Below are 13,028 nucleotides of genomic sequence, written 5' to 3'. Positions count from 1 at the left end.
ATGTAAAACTATATATCAAAGTTAAATACAAAATTAAAAGGCAAATAAAATAGCAAAGTATTGCAATAACATATGGAAGACCAAGTATTAGCATCCCTAATATATAAAAAATCTTGTTTAAAGCAATAAGAAATTGACAATTTCCCAGTAGAAAAGTGACAAAGGAATATACATAATTTACAAAATAAATAGAAAAAAGTATTTAATTTATAAAAACAATTTACCATCCATATGTCTAAAAAATTGAAATGCTAACACAAATATTAAAATAGTGTTGTAGAAGGTTATTTAAAAAAAGATAATAGGGTTCATCGTACATTATTATTATGTTGCAAAGTACAAATAGCAAAAACTGTTCTTTCTGACACTGTTTTTCTAAAAAAAAGTGTGTATTTATTTTACAAAAAAAATGATTGGAAGCAAATATTCTAAAACAAAAACAGTGGCTTCCTATGAGTGTTAGAATTATAGGTGACTTTTATCTTTTCCTTTGTGCCTTTATCTACTTTCCAGTTCCCTTCATTCAACACGTACATTTCAATTTGTAATCATAACTTACTATTTATGAAAACTGAAGAGAATGAGAATAGCACATCTATTCAAATGAAACTAGGAGATAAATTTATAATTCCTGAAGAAATGAAAGATATATCTGATAAAATGGATGTATTTGATGTTCAAAAATTTGCACGAAGGTAAGAAAATAATTATCTAAAGAAAGTTACAGAACAGAAAATATATACATTACAAACTTCATTGATAAAAACTTACCATAAGGTATACTTAAAGAAGAGATTATGCTGAGTGAAATAAGTCAAGCAGAGAGAGTCAAGTATCCTATGGTTTCACTTACTTGTCGAGCATAAGGAATAACAAGGAGGACATTGGGAGATGGAGTGGAGAAGTGAGTTGGGGGAAATTGGAGGGGGAGACAAACCATGAGAGACTGGACTCTGAGAAACAAACTGAGGGTTTTGGGGGTGGGGGTTGGGTAGGCCTGGTGGTGGGTATTATGGAGGGCACGTATTGCATGGAGCACTGGATGTGGTGCATAAACAATGAATACTGGAACACTGAAAAGAAATAAAATAAAATGGAAAAAGAGAATTGTTAACTATATATGAAAACGTGTAGATCCTGCTAGATATGCAAGCCATAGGAAACACAACTTCAAAAAAAAAGTAGAGCAAAAGTGAAGAAATGCATATCCTCACTGGGAATTAAAGAAAGGCAATTAAAATAGCATGTGTAGTAATACTACTAATCTAACAAAAACAAATGATAAAAATTCAATGTTGGTGGGGTAGTAAAAATAAAAAGGTATAATTTGTATTTACTGATGCCACTAAAAATTGGTTGGTATTTCTAAAGAATAATCTGGCAACATAAAATAAGAACTACAAAGTTGTCCATACTTTTTTATCCAGAATCCCTTTTCTGAGAATATACTCCAAAGAAACAGAAGTATACATAAGAAAGCCTACACAAAGGCATTCATAGAATGACAAAAACTTTGGAAACAATTCAAGTACCCAATAATTAGGGAATAATTAGTTTAACTTGATGGAATAATATATAGTTCTTTCAGTATGTAAAAATACTCACATGAAAGAGTAAGTGAAAAAAACCACAAATTAATATGCATACACTGTAACTGTAAATGTATCTATGTGCACTAACAGATTAGAAAAGAATTAGAATTATATAAAGATCTAAGTTGAATATTTATGAAGTTCTTATGTTCCTAAATTTGATTAATCTCGTATTTTTGTTAAAGAAGATTTATTTATTTATTTATTTATTTTAGAGAGAGCAAGTAAGCAAGCATGGGTGAGCAGGGGGAGGGCAAAAGGAGAGGGAGGAGAGGAGCAGATGCCCCAATGAACATGGAACCCAATGGGGCTCCATCCCACAACCATGAGATCAATGACTTGAGCTAAAACCAAGAGTTGGAACCATTTGAGCCACCAGGTGCCCCAATTAATCTCGTACTTTAAAAATGTTTTAAAAATATATTATGGAACTGAAATACATGAAATGAAATATTTGAGGTGAGGCAAACATTCCCATTTAGTTAACATATACATATATATGAACACACCTGGTGAAGAAATCTCTCTCTCTCTTTTTGTATTATAGTTGTCACTCGATGTACGCTTAAAGCAATTTTGTTATTGTGAAATTGTAACTATGATAAAATTTTGAAGATTCACCCATTTGATAAGTTATCAAATCATGCCTTTTATGACTTTCCCAGACAGATCTATCCTCTTTGCCCTGTGCTTTATACATAACACCATTACTACAGCATTTATAATATTGTACTATAATTAGCTGGCTACTTGTCTATGTCACCAACAGCATCTAGCCCAGTGCCTCGTACATAATAAGTGAGCAACAGATTGTTATGAAAGAACAAATGAATGAAGTAAATGAAGGAATATATTTGGAAAGTAAATGCAGCTTGTTACTAGGGTCCTGTAATGGCTAATCACTCATTAAACTTAAGACCATCATTCTTAATTTCCTTTAACTAGGAAATAATAACTTAGAAGCCCTAAACAAAGTGCAGGCTTTGAAAAAGCAATCAGTAAGGAGTTTGCTTCAATTTGTTGGAAAATGTGATATGAATGTGATGCAGGTCGATTCCAAGAATGATGGCCCAGTGCTTGGAAATTACCTATATCCTTGTAAGATCATGCTGAATTTAGAGCAGTAAGTGTGAAGAAACCAAGGGTATAATTAACCTCTCATCTTCTGAGTGACAACCAGAGAGAACCAGGTCAAAGGCACCAAACTACAAAGACTTCTAAGAGAGGCAAAGAAGGTGACTAGAAAATCAACTAATACTTGTTCCTGGAATAAGATTTGGGCCAGATAGAGAAATACCTTCCTGATATCAACAGATTTAGTGGACTGGTATCTAGAAGCTAGAAGCACATTATAGTCTGAGACTAGACGGAATGGCCAAGAAGATAAAAAACAGAAAACAGATTCTAGGAAGGACTAAAATATCCATCCCATCTTGTAAAGAATCAACTCAAATTAATCTCTGAAGTTTCAGAGGCTTGACTTGGAATTTATCTGGGATAGAGTTGAGTAAGTGAGAGGAACCAGGGGCTCAGTATTTTGTAATAGTCAAGCTAAGCTGTGGCTAGATTTCAGAAATTAATTAGGAGCTGAGATATATACACTCAATAAACTTGTTAATTTCTATGTGTTTATATTTAAGTTTCCCATTTTTTAAAGTAAAGTTTCTTTAGGAAATTTCAAATTTGCACTTGAATTAAAAAGAAAAGGAATTTTGTACATTATAGCTAGGATGGAAGAAGGGGGAAATTAGTATGTTCCTAAAGTCAGATGTAATCTTAATAGCTCTGGGAGTTAAGGCTCTCTTGGCATATGAGTGTTTAGGAGACACAGAGAAAAGTCACCTCTGACTGTTGGTCCTTTCCTCCTTGGTTGATTCCATCTCAATTGAGATTTACATAACTGCTGTAGAAACTGAGTGTCTGAAGTAGGTGTTAGTAAAATGGGAAAGCAACTGACTGGTTTTGAGCTGGACAAGATTTGACTTGGCTGTAATTACTAAGAGACCATTCTTGGAGGAGAAGAAAAGTACACACACACACATATACAAAGAAAGTACACACACACACACACACACACACACAAAGTAGGCTTTGGGTTTGTAAGTGATAATCCATTATCTAGGATATAATCTTTATTTATAAATTTGCCCTTTTGTGGCTTGATTTAAGATTGTATTAATTTCTAACTGGTGATATAACAAATTACTACAAACTTAGTGGCTTAAAATAACACACATTGAAATTCTTACATCTCTGAAAGTCAAAAGTCCAAAATAGGTCTTATGGATATTATAAGATAAAATAAAAATATCAGCAGGGCTGGTTCCTTCTGGAGGCTCGAGGGGAGAATCTGTTCCTTGTCTATTCCAACTTCTAGAGGATAAGGCTAGTAGCTTATCACTTCAATCTCTTGCTTCTCTCCTCACATGTACTTCTATAGGCAGATCTTCCTTTGGCTCCCTCTCATATATAGGACACTTGAGATTACATTTAGGGCCCACCTGGATAACTGAGACTAATCCTCCCGTCTCAATCTCTTTAATTTAATCACACTTGTAAATCCCCTTTTGATATATATGGTAACATTCATAGGTTCCAGGGAGTAGGGCCTGGATATCTTTGGGGACCATTTTTTGGCCTTCCATAGTTCATCCCCTGGCTCCTACAGATTCATATACCTCCCACTTACAAAATGCATTCACCCCATTCCAACATTCTGCAAATTCTCAACACATTACAGCATCAACTGGTCCAAAATCTCTTCTAAATATCATTATTTATAAAAGCCCCAATTCTCATCAGCTAAATCAGGTATGGGTGAGGATTTGGGTATGATATGTCCTAAGGCAAAATTCATCTCCATCTGTGGACCTCTGAAACTAGAAAACAAGTTATATTCTCTAAAAATACAGGGGTACAATACAAATTATAGACATTCTCATTCCAAACAGGAGAAAATGGAAAGAAGGAGTCAGTAGCCCCAAACAGTTTTAAAATCCAACTGGGCAAACTCCATTATGTTTCAAGGCATGGTAGTAATCCTCTGTGGTTTGAGGCTCTACCCTCTGGGTGCAAGACATCTCCCTTGAAGTCATCCTCCCTTTTTCTTAAAGAATAGCACTTGTTCATAGCTTAGCAGTTTTATCAGCCTGCTTCCTGGCTATATAACTTTGGGAGTCTAATATCCATCTTTAATCTTGTCCTCTGTCCAGTTCAGTCCAATTTGGCCGTGTTTCTGCACATATAACATTCTCAAAAACTTTGTGGGTACTGCATATATGTCATGGAAGCTCATTGCGTTAGACAAGAGGGTCCTCCCTAAGATCTGTCCTGGATAATCATATCTCTATCCCTAGATTCTGCTAATGTGGTTGAGGGAATCCATGAGTCACAACCTTATCTCTTCAATTGAATGAACACACTGATCTTTTGATCTTTCTGAAGCACTAGAAGAAGGTTGTCCAGCTATATTCTTGATCTTTTTTCCAGAGTATGCTTTCCTGATAACAAACCTCCTACTAATTTTATCATCTTTTCCAATCTAAGATTTCATCAAGTCCTGGTTCCTTTTTGCTTAACTGTTCTTCCCTCAATAGTCTTTCCTTCTTGCATTTTTACTATAAGCAGCAAGGAAAAGCCAGGCCATGATTTCAACACTTTGCTTGAAAATCTCCTTAATATCCAAGTTCATAATTTATAGTTGTGTTTTCCACATAAAACAGGACACAACTCAGCGAACAATCCTTCTGTCACTACAACAAGAATCCTTTTCCTCAAGTTTGCAATAACATGTTTCTAATTTCTTTCTGAGCCCTCACTGGCCATGCCTTTAGCATCCTTATTTCTACCAACAGTTTGTTTAAAGCAGTATCGACTTTTTCTATCATGTGACTCAAAATTCTCTCAGCCTCTATTCATTACCTGATTTCAAAGCCACTTCCACATTTTTTAGATATTTGTTACAGTATCACCCCACTTCCTAGTACCAAAATCTGTATTACCTTCCTATTCCTGCTGTTAATAAAGTACTACAAACTCAGTGGCTTAAAGCAACACCTATTTCTTTTCTTACAATTTTGGAGGTCAGAAGCCCAAAATGAGTCTTTCAGGACTAAAAACAAAATCAAGGTGTCAACAGGGCTGGTTTCTTCTGGAATCTCCAGGAGAGAGTCTCTTCCTTGCCAATTCTAACTTCTAGGGGCTGGGCATTCCTTGGATATCTTTGGCTCATAGCTACATCACTCCAATCTCTTGTTTCTGTTGTCACATGCACTGCCTTTTATCATCTGAATTCCCTCTGCTTTCCTTTTATAAGGATACTTGTGATTACATTTAAGGTCTACCTGGAAAATCCAGGACAATCCTCCTCATCTTGAGCTCCTTACATTAATCATACCTGCAAAGTCTCTTTTGCTATATAAGGTAATATTCATAGGTTCCACGAATTAGGACCTATATGCTTTTGGGGGCCATTAATGAGTCTTCCACAAGAGTAGTTTTGAAATTTGCAGAGCCTTTTTTTTTAGTTAATGGTGCAGTGATTGGTTTAATGTCAAATTTGTAATAAATTGTATAACTTTGTAATTTGTAGTAATCTGCTTAATGTGTCTATCATTAAGTTTAATAAATTAGATAAAAATTGAGTAATAATTAAAATAAGTATTAGATTAAGTGGAATTTTGTAATATTGTCAACCAATTCATTACATGACATGGTATAAAAGACCTAAAAAAACGTTCCTTGGCTATTGCTTTACATAAAATTAACATGTATTCAGAATGGAAATATATGCCTCAAGAAAGGGGAGAACATGTTAGTTAAGCATGCACTTGGAATGAAGATACAGTATTGTTTGCTAACAGTCACACCCTATATACTGGATTCATAAACACATTCAAAATTATCAAGCTTGCTCAGGATATACTGGGTTAGAAACTTAGGTTCCAGAGACTCTGAATTCCTTCTCAGATCCAGTTTAATAAAGCAGTACAAGATTAAAAAGAAAAGAAACCAGCCTGTTCCGAATAATGCTTTGATTATTATAATGACTGATTATTAAGGCCAATCTCCTTACCTAGGCTGGAATAAATGTGGCTGAGAATACGGGCTGGTTGTACTCTGATAGGGTATACCTCAGCAATGGTCTCCACATCAATCCCCTTGTCCTTCAAAATGGCCTTGATTTCTTCTGTCTCAGCTAGAATGGAAACTACAGGAAGGAAAGAAGATGAGGTCAACAGAAACTTTTATTTCAATAGGAACCTACAAATCTCTCAAGCCACGTAATTTCTTTTGAAGGGAAGAGAATGAAAATGGGAGGAAATTAACAGTTATTGAGGAACTTTGATGAAACAAGTATCATGCTAGGTACATAACACAATTATCTAAATGGAAAAGGAAAAAGGACTCATGCCTGAAGTATTAGATTCTGCTTTTTTGGCTAAGTGCAAGGTGCTCCTAGAGAATGCCATACTCTTTATACCTGAGATTCCACATTTAAATAGGGGGAAAAAATCCAACACAAGGTATGTTACAGCTTTGGTTCCAAGGCTCTTTCATATCCTTAAGACCAGACAGGATTTTGAGGGTAATAAAGAACACCCAAATAATAAGAATTATTCTATAGCCAGAGAATGGTAGAAGACAAGGGAAACTGGGAATAAAGTATTGAGATGCCATAGTTAAAACTGCATATGGTTGTTTTGGGATTAGGAGGGTAGGCTCTAGACTCTGAGCCTGCCAAGCCTGGACAGCTCCCTTTTATTCCTGTTATATTCATGTTTCTGAAGTGCTTATCACAGTCACAAGGGAGGAGGCCATGCCAGCTCCCTGACTCTTCTGTTTACTTTCCCTCTAGGGGACAGATACCTGGCTGGGGGCTAATAATCTGAGTGGGGCCTCAGTTGGCTTGACACTAAGGACTGAGAGCAAATATGTGCCCTATTTCTGTTTCTCCAGTGCTGGTGAATGTGCTGAATTGGGTTTATGTGATAATGAAGGTACCATTTGGTTCATTTAAGTTTACTAGTATTTTCTATGTTGAGTGTTTGGGACAAAAGCCTAGTTAACAGAGTGCACTTTTTTTCTTTGCCATTATCTTTCGTGTATATTTGTGTGTGTTTGTGTGTGTGTGTGTCTTTCTATCTTGGGAGCCTCATGGTATTGTGTTGCTGTTGGTCTGGATCAGGATATGCAGCTTTTGGCAATCATAGGGCCCCCTGGACATAACACAATCTCGATTACTTATAACTAGAAACATGAAAATGACAAAGATTCCCCAGGGAAAAGAAACAAAGGAAGAATGATAGTGGGCTAAGGAAAGTCCAGGAAAACACACGTGGTCATCCATTCATTCATTAACAAACATTTGCTAAGCACCTAAATGGACAAAGTACTATTCTAGGCACTAGGGATAAAGAGATGGATAAGTTAGTCTCTCTCTTTAAGAGCTTACAGTGTGGGGGCACCTGGGTGGCTCAGTGGGTTAAAGCCTCTGCCTTCGGCTCGGGTCATGGTCCTAGTGTCCTGGGATCGAGCCCCACATCGGGCTCTGTGCTCTGCGGGGAGCCTGCTTCCACCTCTCTCTATCTGTCTGCTTCTCTGCCTACTTGTGATCTCTGTCTGTCAAATAAATAAATAAAATCTTAAAAAAAAAAGAGCTTACAGTGTGATGGAAGTGACATACACATAAGCCAATTATAAAATAAGTTGCTAGGTAACTAGAGAGATGCACAAAACACTGTAAGCCCTGGAGAGTGACACCTATCAAGTCTGGGACAGGAGGAGAGTGCTTTCAGAAAAGGCTTTCTGAAAGAGATGATGTCTAAGCTGAGTTTGAAAGAATGAACTTTAGCCAGGAGAAAGAAGGGAATAGGGATGGGGAAATCCATTTTAGGTATAAAGTACATGATAATCACAAAACATGGAAATGAAAAAAGAATGTGTGTTGGGTGAAGAGAACTACATATACTTCAATATTGTTGTTGCATAAAACATTTTGCACAGTGGTTTAAAAAAAAGAATCTGGAAAGGCAGACAGAGGCTAGATCTTTATGGAGTGCATATGTTTCACTTTAAGGATTTTGTAATTTATCTTTGGGCGATGATTACCTAACTGCATTCTACTGAGCTTCAGGGCTCTGCAGAGGGCAATGCATAGGAAGAGAATCAAATGATTTGGTGTGCTAGGAACACTTTCAACCCCAACAGCGGAGCTTTTTTTTTTTTTTAAACTTTATGTTTTATAAAATATTTAGGAAATTCCACCTATGTGCTAAGCACAGCCAAATGCAAGGAGTACAGACATAGACATGATCCCTGGAGAAAATGACATTGATACTGAGTTCTGCTAGAAGGCTGAATAGAAATTAATCTGGCAGAGGAGAAGGTAAAAGTAAGGGAGTTGTTCTAGATAGAAGAAACAGCATAGACAAAGGTTCAAGGGCGACATGGAACAGGGCAGATCTAGGAATTATAAAATGTTCTTTACAGCACAAGCATGGAGTGTGAAGGGGTCATTGCAAAAAAATGACAATGGAGACAGGGTCAGGCACCAGATCATAAAGGGCCTTATAAGCCATGTGAAGGAGGTTGGCAATAAAAACCCTTGGAGAGTTGTAATCAGGGGATTAATATGTCTATAACTGTACCTTAAAAAAGAACATATTCATGTTTGATGATTAAAGAATAAACTGGTAGACTGTTGTGGGCCTAGAGTGAAGACAGGGATACCACTTAAAAATTTATTGCACTAAGGCAAGTGAGAGATGCTGATTACTTAGATTAGGATCATGACATTTATACTAGAGAGGACTAGATGGATTTCAGAGTTAATTAGAAGGTAAAGAAATCAGGATTTGTTAACTGATTGAATATAGGAGGTGAGAGGGGGGAGATATTGAGAATGATTCCCCAGGTATTTATATGTGTAACTAAGAGAATGCTTAAGAGAATGCTGTGCCTTTAATGACACAGGCATATAGGGAGAAAAGCAGGCATGGGTGATATAATAGTAGGAGAGTGCAGCTGGAGTAATTTTAGACATGTTGTTTCAAGTGCATGTAAAACATCCAAGTGGGGCTGTCTTAAAGAACAGTGATATAGATTCAGGAGTCATTAGCATATATAGATGAGATGGGTCAAGGAGAATACATAGAGAAAAAGAAAAGAGAACCCAGAATATAACCTTGAGGAAGCTCAACATATAAGAAATGGGCAGATGAAGAAAAGCCTGGTGTAGAAATGAGTTTTTGTCCCAAGGCTTATATTTTCTTTATGGTATAGGAGGTGAAGTTATCTTCTGAGAGCAAAGAATCAAGGAGATAAGAAAAGGGAGAAGATTTGGAATAGGAGGAGACTGAGAGACAAGAACAAATATTCTAAGTCAGAAGGTCAATGGACAGAACTCCTAGAAATACCAACAGTTAAGGGGCAAAGAAAATAGGAAGCCCAGATTGAGACAGAAAATTGCAAAATTTAGGTTGAAGAAGATCCAAGGGATGGTATCACAGAAGACATGGGAGTTAAGAGTTTCCAGAAAGATAAACAATAAGTGAAACAGAAAGATCTACTAAGATGTAGGTTGAAAGATACCTACTGAATTTTTCAATAATTTAAGCAAAAGCATTTTCAGAGGAATAGTAAGCAGGACTGGAAAGGATTGTAGAATGCATGGAATATAAAGTGGAAATTCAGATGAGAAAGGAAAGAAAGGATAACTAGAGGGAGCTGAATATGTAAATAAACTAAAAACCAGAACCAACCGAGAGGAAGAGTTTGAAGAAACAGGAAAGAGTAGTTTTCTAGGAATGTTGTGGAAGAGGATAGGATCAAGCATTAGAAGGAGGAGTTGGCCTCTAAGAGAAGAAACACCCTTTCTAAGACCAGAGAAAAGGAGACAAGGATGAGTGAAAATATAAGCAAGATTGTGGTGGGGGACTGGGAAACTGACAACAATCAGAATATTAAGATTATCTAGCTAGATTAAGATAGGCCAAAGGAAGGAAGGAAGGAAGCTGCTTTTAAAAGCAAGCCAAGAAAGAGGATGAAAGTAAGGGATGGGGCTGAAAACAGATTTGGAATCCTGGTTGAAAAAAAATGAAAATGCTGAGTAACAGTAAGAACAAGGAGCAGCAAGAGGCACTGTGAATCTAGTTGAGTTGGAGACTACAGAATCACAGTGCAGAATTACATCTGCTCATTTGTGTGATTTTTTTTCTAGTAGTTTTAGCAGGCCAGGTATAGGATCAGAAAATGCAGAATGGGAGAGGGTGGGAAGATGACAGAGTAGGAGGACCCTCAGCTTGTCTCATCCCATAGATACAACTAGATAACACTCACATCAGTGTAAACAACCCAGAAAACGATCTGAAGACTGGCAGAATAAACTCCACAACTAAAGGTAGAGAAAAGGCCACACCGAAGAAAGTCTGACTTTCTTCACTACAAAATGGACCACGGCCATCTATAGTGGGGAGGAAGCTGGCGGCACAGAGAAGGGCAAAAAACAGACTGTTATACTGGGAAGCCTGAACAGGGAAGATGAATCTCCATGTTTCCTTTGAAAGTGAGAGGGGCTGAATTTTGTGAATTCTTACAACCAGCAGGACTTAAAGCCTGGAATTTAAAAAATCAGGAATCTTGGTTCTGGGAGAACCCAGAGAGCATTAGGAAGTGGAGTCCTGCCCTTTAAAAGACTACAGGACAAACAGCCAGCAGAGATACAGCATGGAAGCAGCAGTTTGAAAATGCTGGGGGCAGATGGGAGGGAGAGTTATTTACTCATCTCAGAGCATGTCCTAGAGAGGCAGGGATCACAGAGAGACCCCTCTAGGAATGAAGGAGGTTCTACCCCTCGGCAAAAAACATAACCACATGCCCAGGAACCAGCACAGCTCTGAAACTTGCTACCTAACTTGCTTACACCAAACCCTTTCACTCCTGTGCTGGGGCAGATTTGCCCTTTCCAGTCACCCTTGCCTCAGTCATGGTGCTGCAAGTCTCCTCCCCTAGAATACAAGTGCAAACCCCACCAACACCTTATCTCCCAATCCACATGTTCTGTGGGGCTGAAGTTCCGGTGGTTGTGGCAGGTCTCATTTTGCAAGCTGACAGGTGCGCACCTTGTTAAAACATGCCCCCACCCAACTGAGGAGCAAACACTGACCACAACAGGCAAAGAGAGCCTCTGCAGACAACTGGACTGAAGGAAAAAGAGGCCAGGACTCAATAGCAGGGCATACACAGCACACATAGAAGATACTCCTTGTAGCACCAGGTCCTTGGGAATGGGACACTACACTGCAGGGCTCTATAGGACCTCTTCGTCATAAGGCCAATATCATTAAGAGCAACAAAAGTAGCTGACTTTCTTAACACAGAAACAGAGAGTAGACAAAATGAGGAAACAGGAATATGTCACAAAAGAAAGAAAGGGACCAAACCATAGCAAGAGAGCTAAGTGAAACAGATATAAGTAGTATGCCTGATAGAGAATTTAAAATAGTGATTATAAAGGTACTCATTGACCTTGAGAAAAGAGTAGAGGACATCAGGGAGACCTTTAACAAAGACATAAAAATAAACCAAACATAGGTGAAACAAACAATAATGGAAATTAAAAATACACTTGATGTAATAAATGGCAGGCTAGAAGAAGTAAAAGAATGAATTAATGACCTGGAAGACAGAGTAATGGAAAGTAACCAAGCTGAGCAAATGAGAGGAAAAAAAGTATACAAACTGAGAATAATCTTAGGGACCTCAGTGATGGCCATCAGTGTAATAACATTCACATTATAGGGATCCCAGAAGAAAAAAGAGAAAAGGAGGTATAAAATCTATTTGAAGAAATAATAGCTGAAAACTCCCCTAATCTGGAGAAGGAAACATCCACATCCAGGAGGCATAGAGATCCCCACACAAAAATCAACCATAGGAAGTGCACACTGAGACACATACTAATTAAAATAGCAAAAAGTAGTATTAAAAAAGGATTTTAAAAGCAGCAAGAGGGAAGACATTTACATGGAAAACCCCATAATGCTATTAGATTTTTCAGCAGAAGTTTTGCAGCCCTGAAGAGAATGGCATGATATATTCAAAATGCTGGGAGGAAAAAATCTTCAGCCAAGGTTACTCTATCTAACAAGGCTATCATTCAGAATAGAAGGAGAGATAAAGAGTTTCTTAGACTAATAAAAACTAAAGGAGTTCATGACCACTAAACGAGCCCTACAAGAAAGGAGTAGAAAGGAAAGACCGTAAGTGAGAGTATCAAAAGTAAAAAAACACAAAAGCAGTAAAAATAAGTATTTCTGTAAATAACAGTCAAGGGATTCATAAAATAAAAGGTTGTAAAATATGATACCATATACCTAAAATGTGGGGGGACATGAATAAAAAATAGGTTTAAATGTAAACAATCAACTTAACATA

The 13,028-nt window shown here is 37.2% G+C and overlaps 1 protein-coding gene across 8 annotated transcripts in view; it reads right to left on the bottom strand.

Annotated features, from left to right (window-relative positions):
- The window catches only part of LOC111160989 (phosphorylase kinase regulatory subunit alpha 1), a 139,710-nt gene that overhangs the window by 67,298 nt on the left and 59,384 nt on the right, over positions 1–13,028 (bottom strand). For all 8 annotated transcript variants that reach the window (XM_022524407.1, XM_022524414.1, XM_022524408.1 and 5 more), the window contains one exon: positions 6,667–6,801. In XM_022524407.1, the coding sequence (XP_022380115.1) occupies positions 6,667–6,801 (135 nt within the window). The remainder of the gene's footprint in view (positions 1–6,666; positions 6,802–13,028) is intronic.

The sequence above is a fragment of the Enhydra lutris genome, unplaced genomic scaffold (genome assembly GCF_002288905.1).
Source record: "Enhydra lutris kenyoni isolate GAN:26980312 unplaced genomic scaffold, ASM228890v2 scaffoldscaffold81, whole genome shotgun sequence".
NCBI classification, from domain to species: Eukaryota; Metazoa; Chordata; class Mammalia; order Carnivora; family Mustelidae; genus Enhydra; species Enhydra lutris.
Note: the sequence above shows the minus strand (reverse complement) of the source record. Positions and strands in the feature narration are given on the sequence as shown.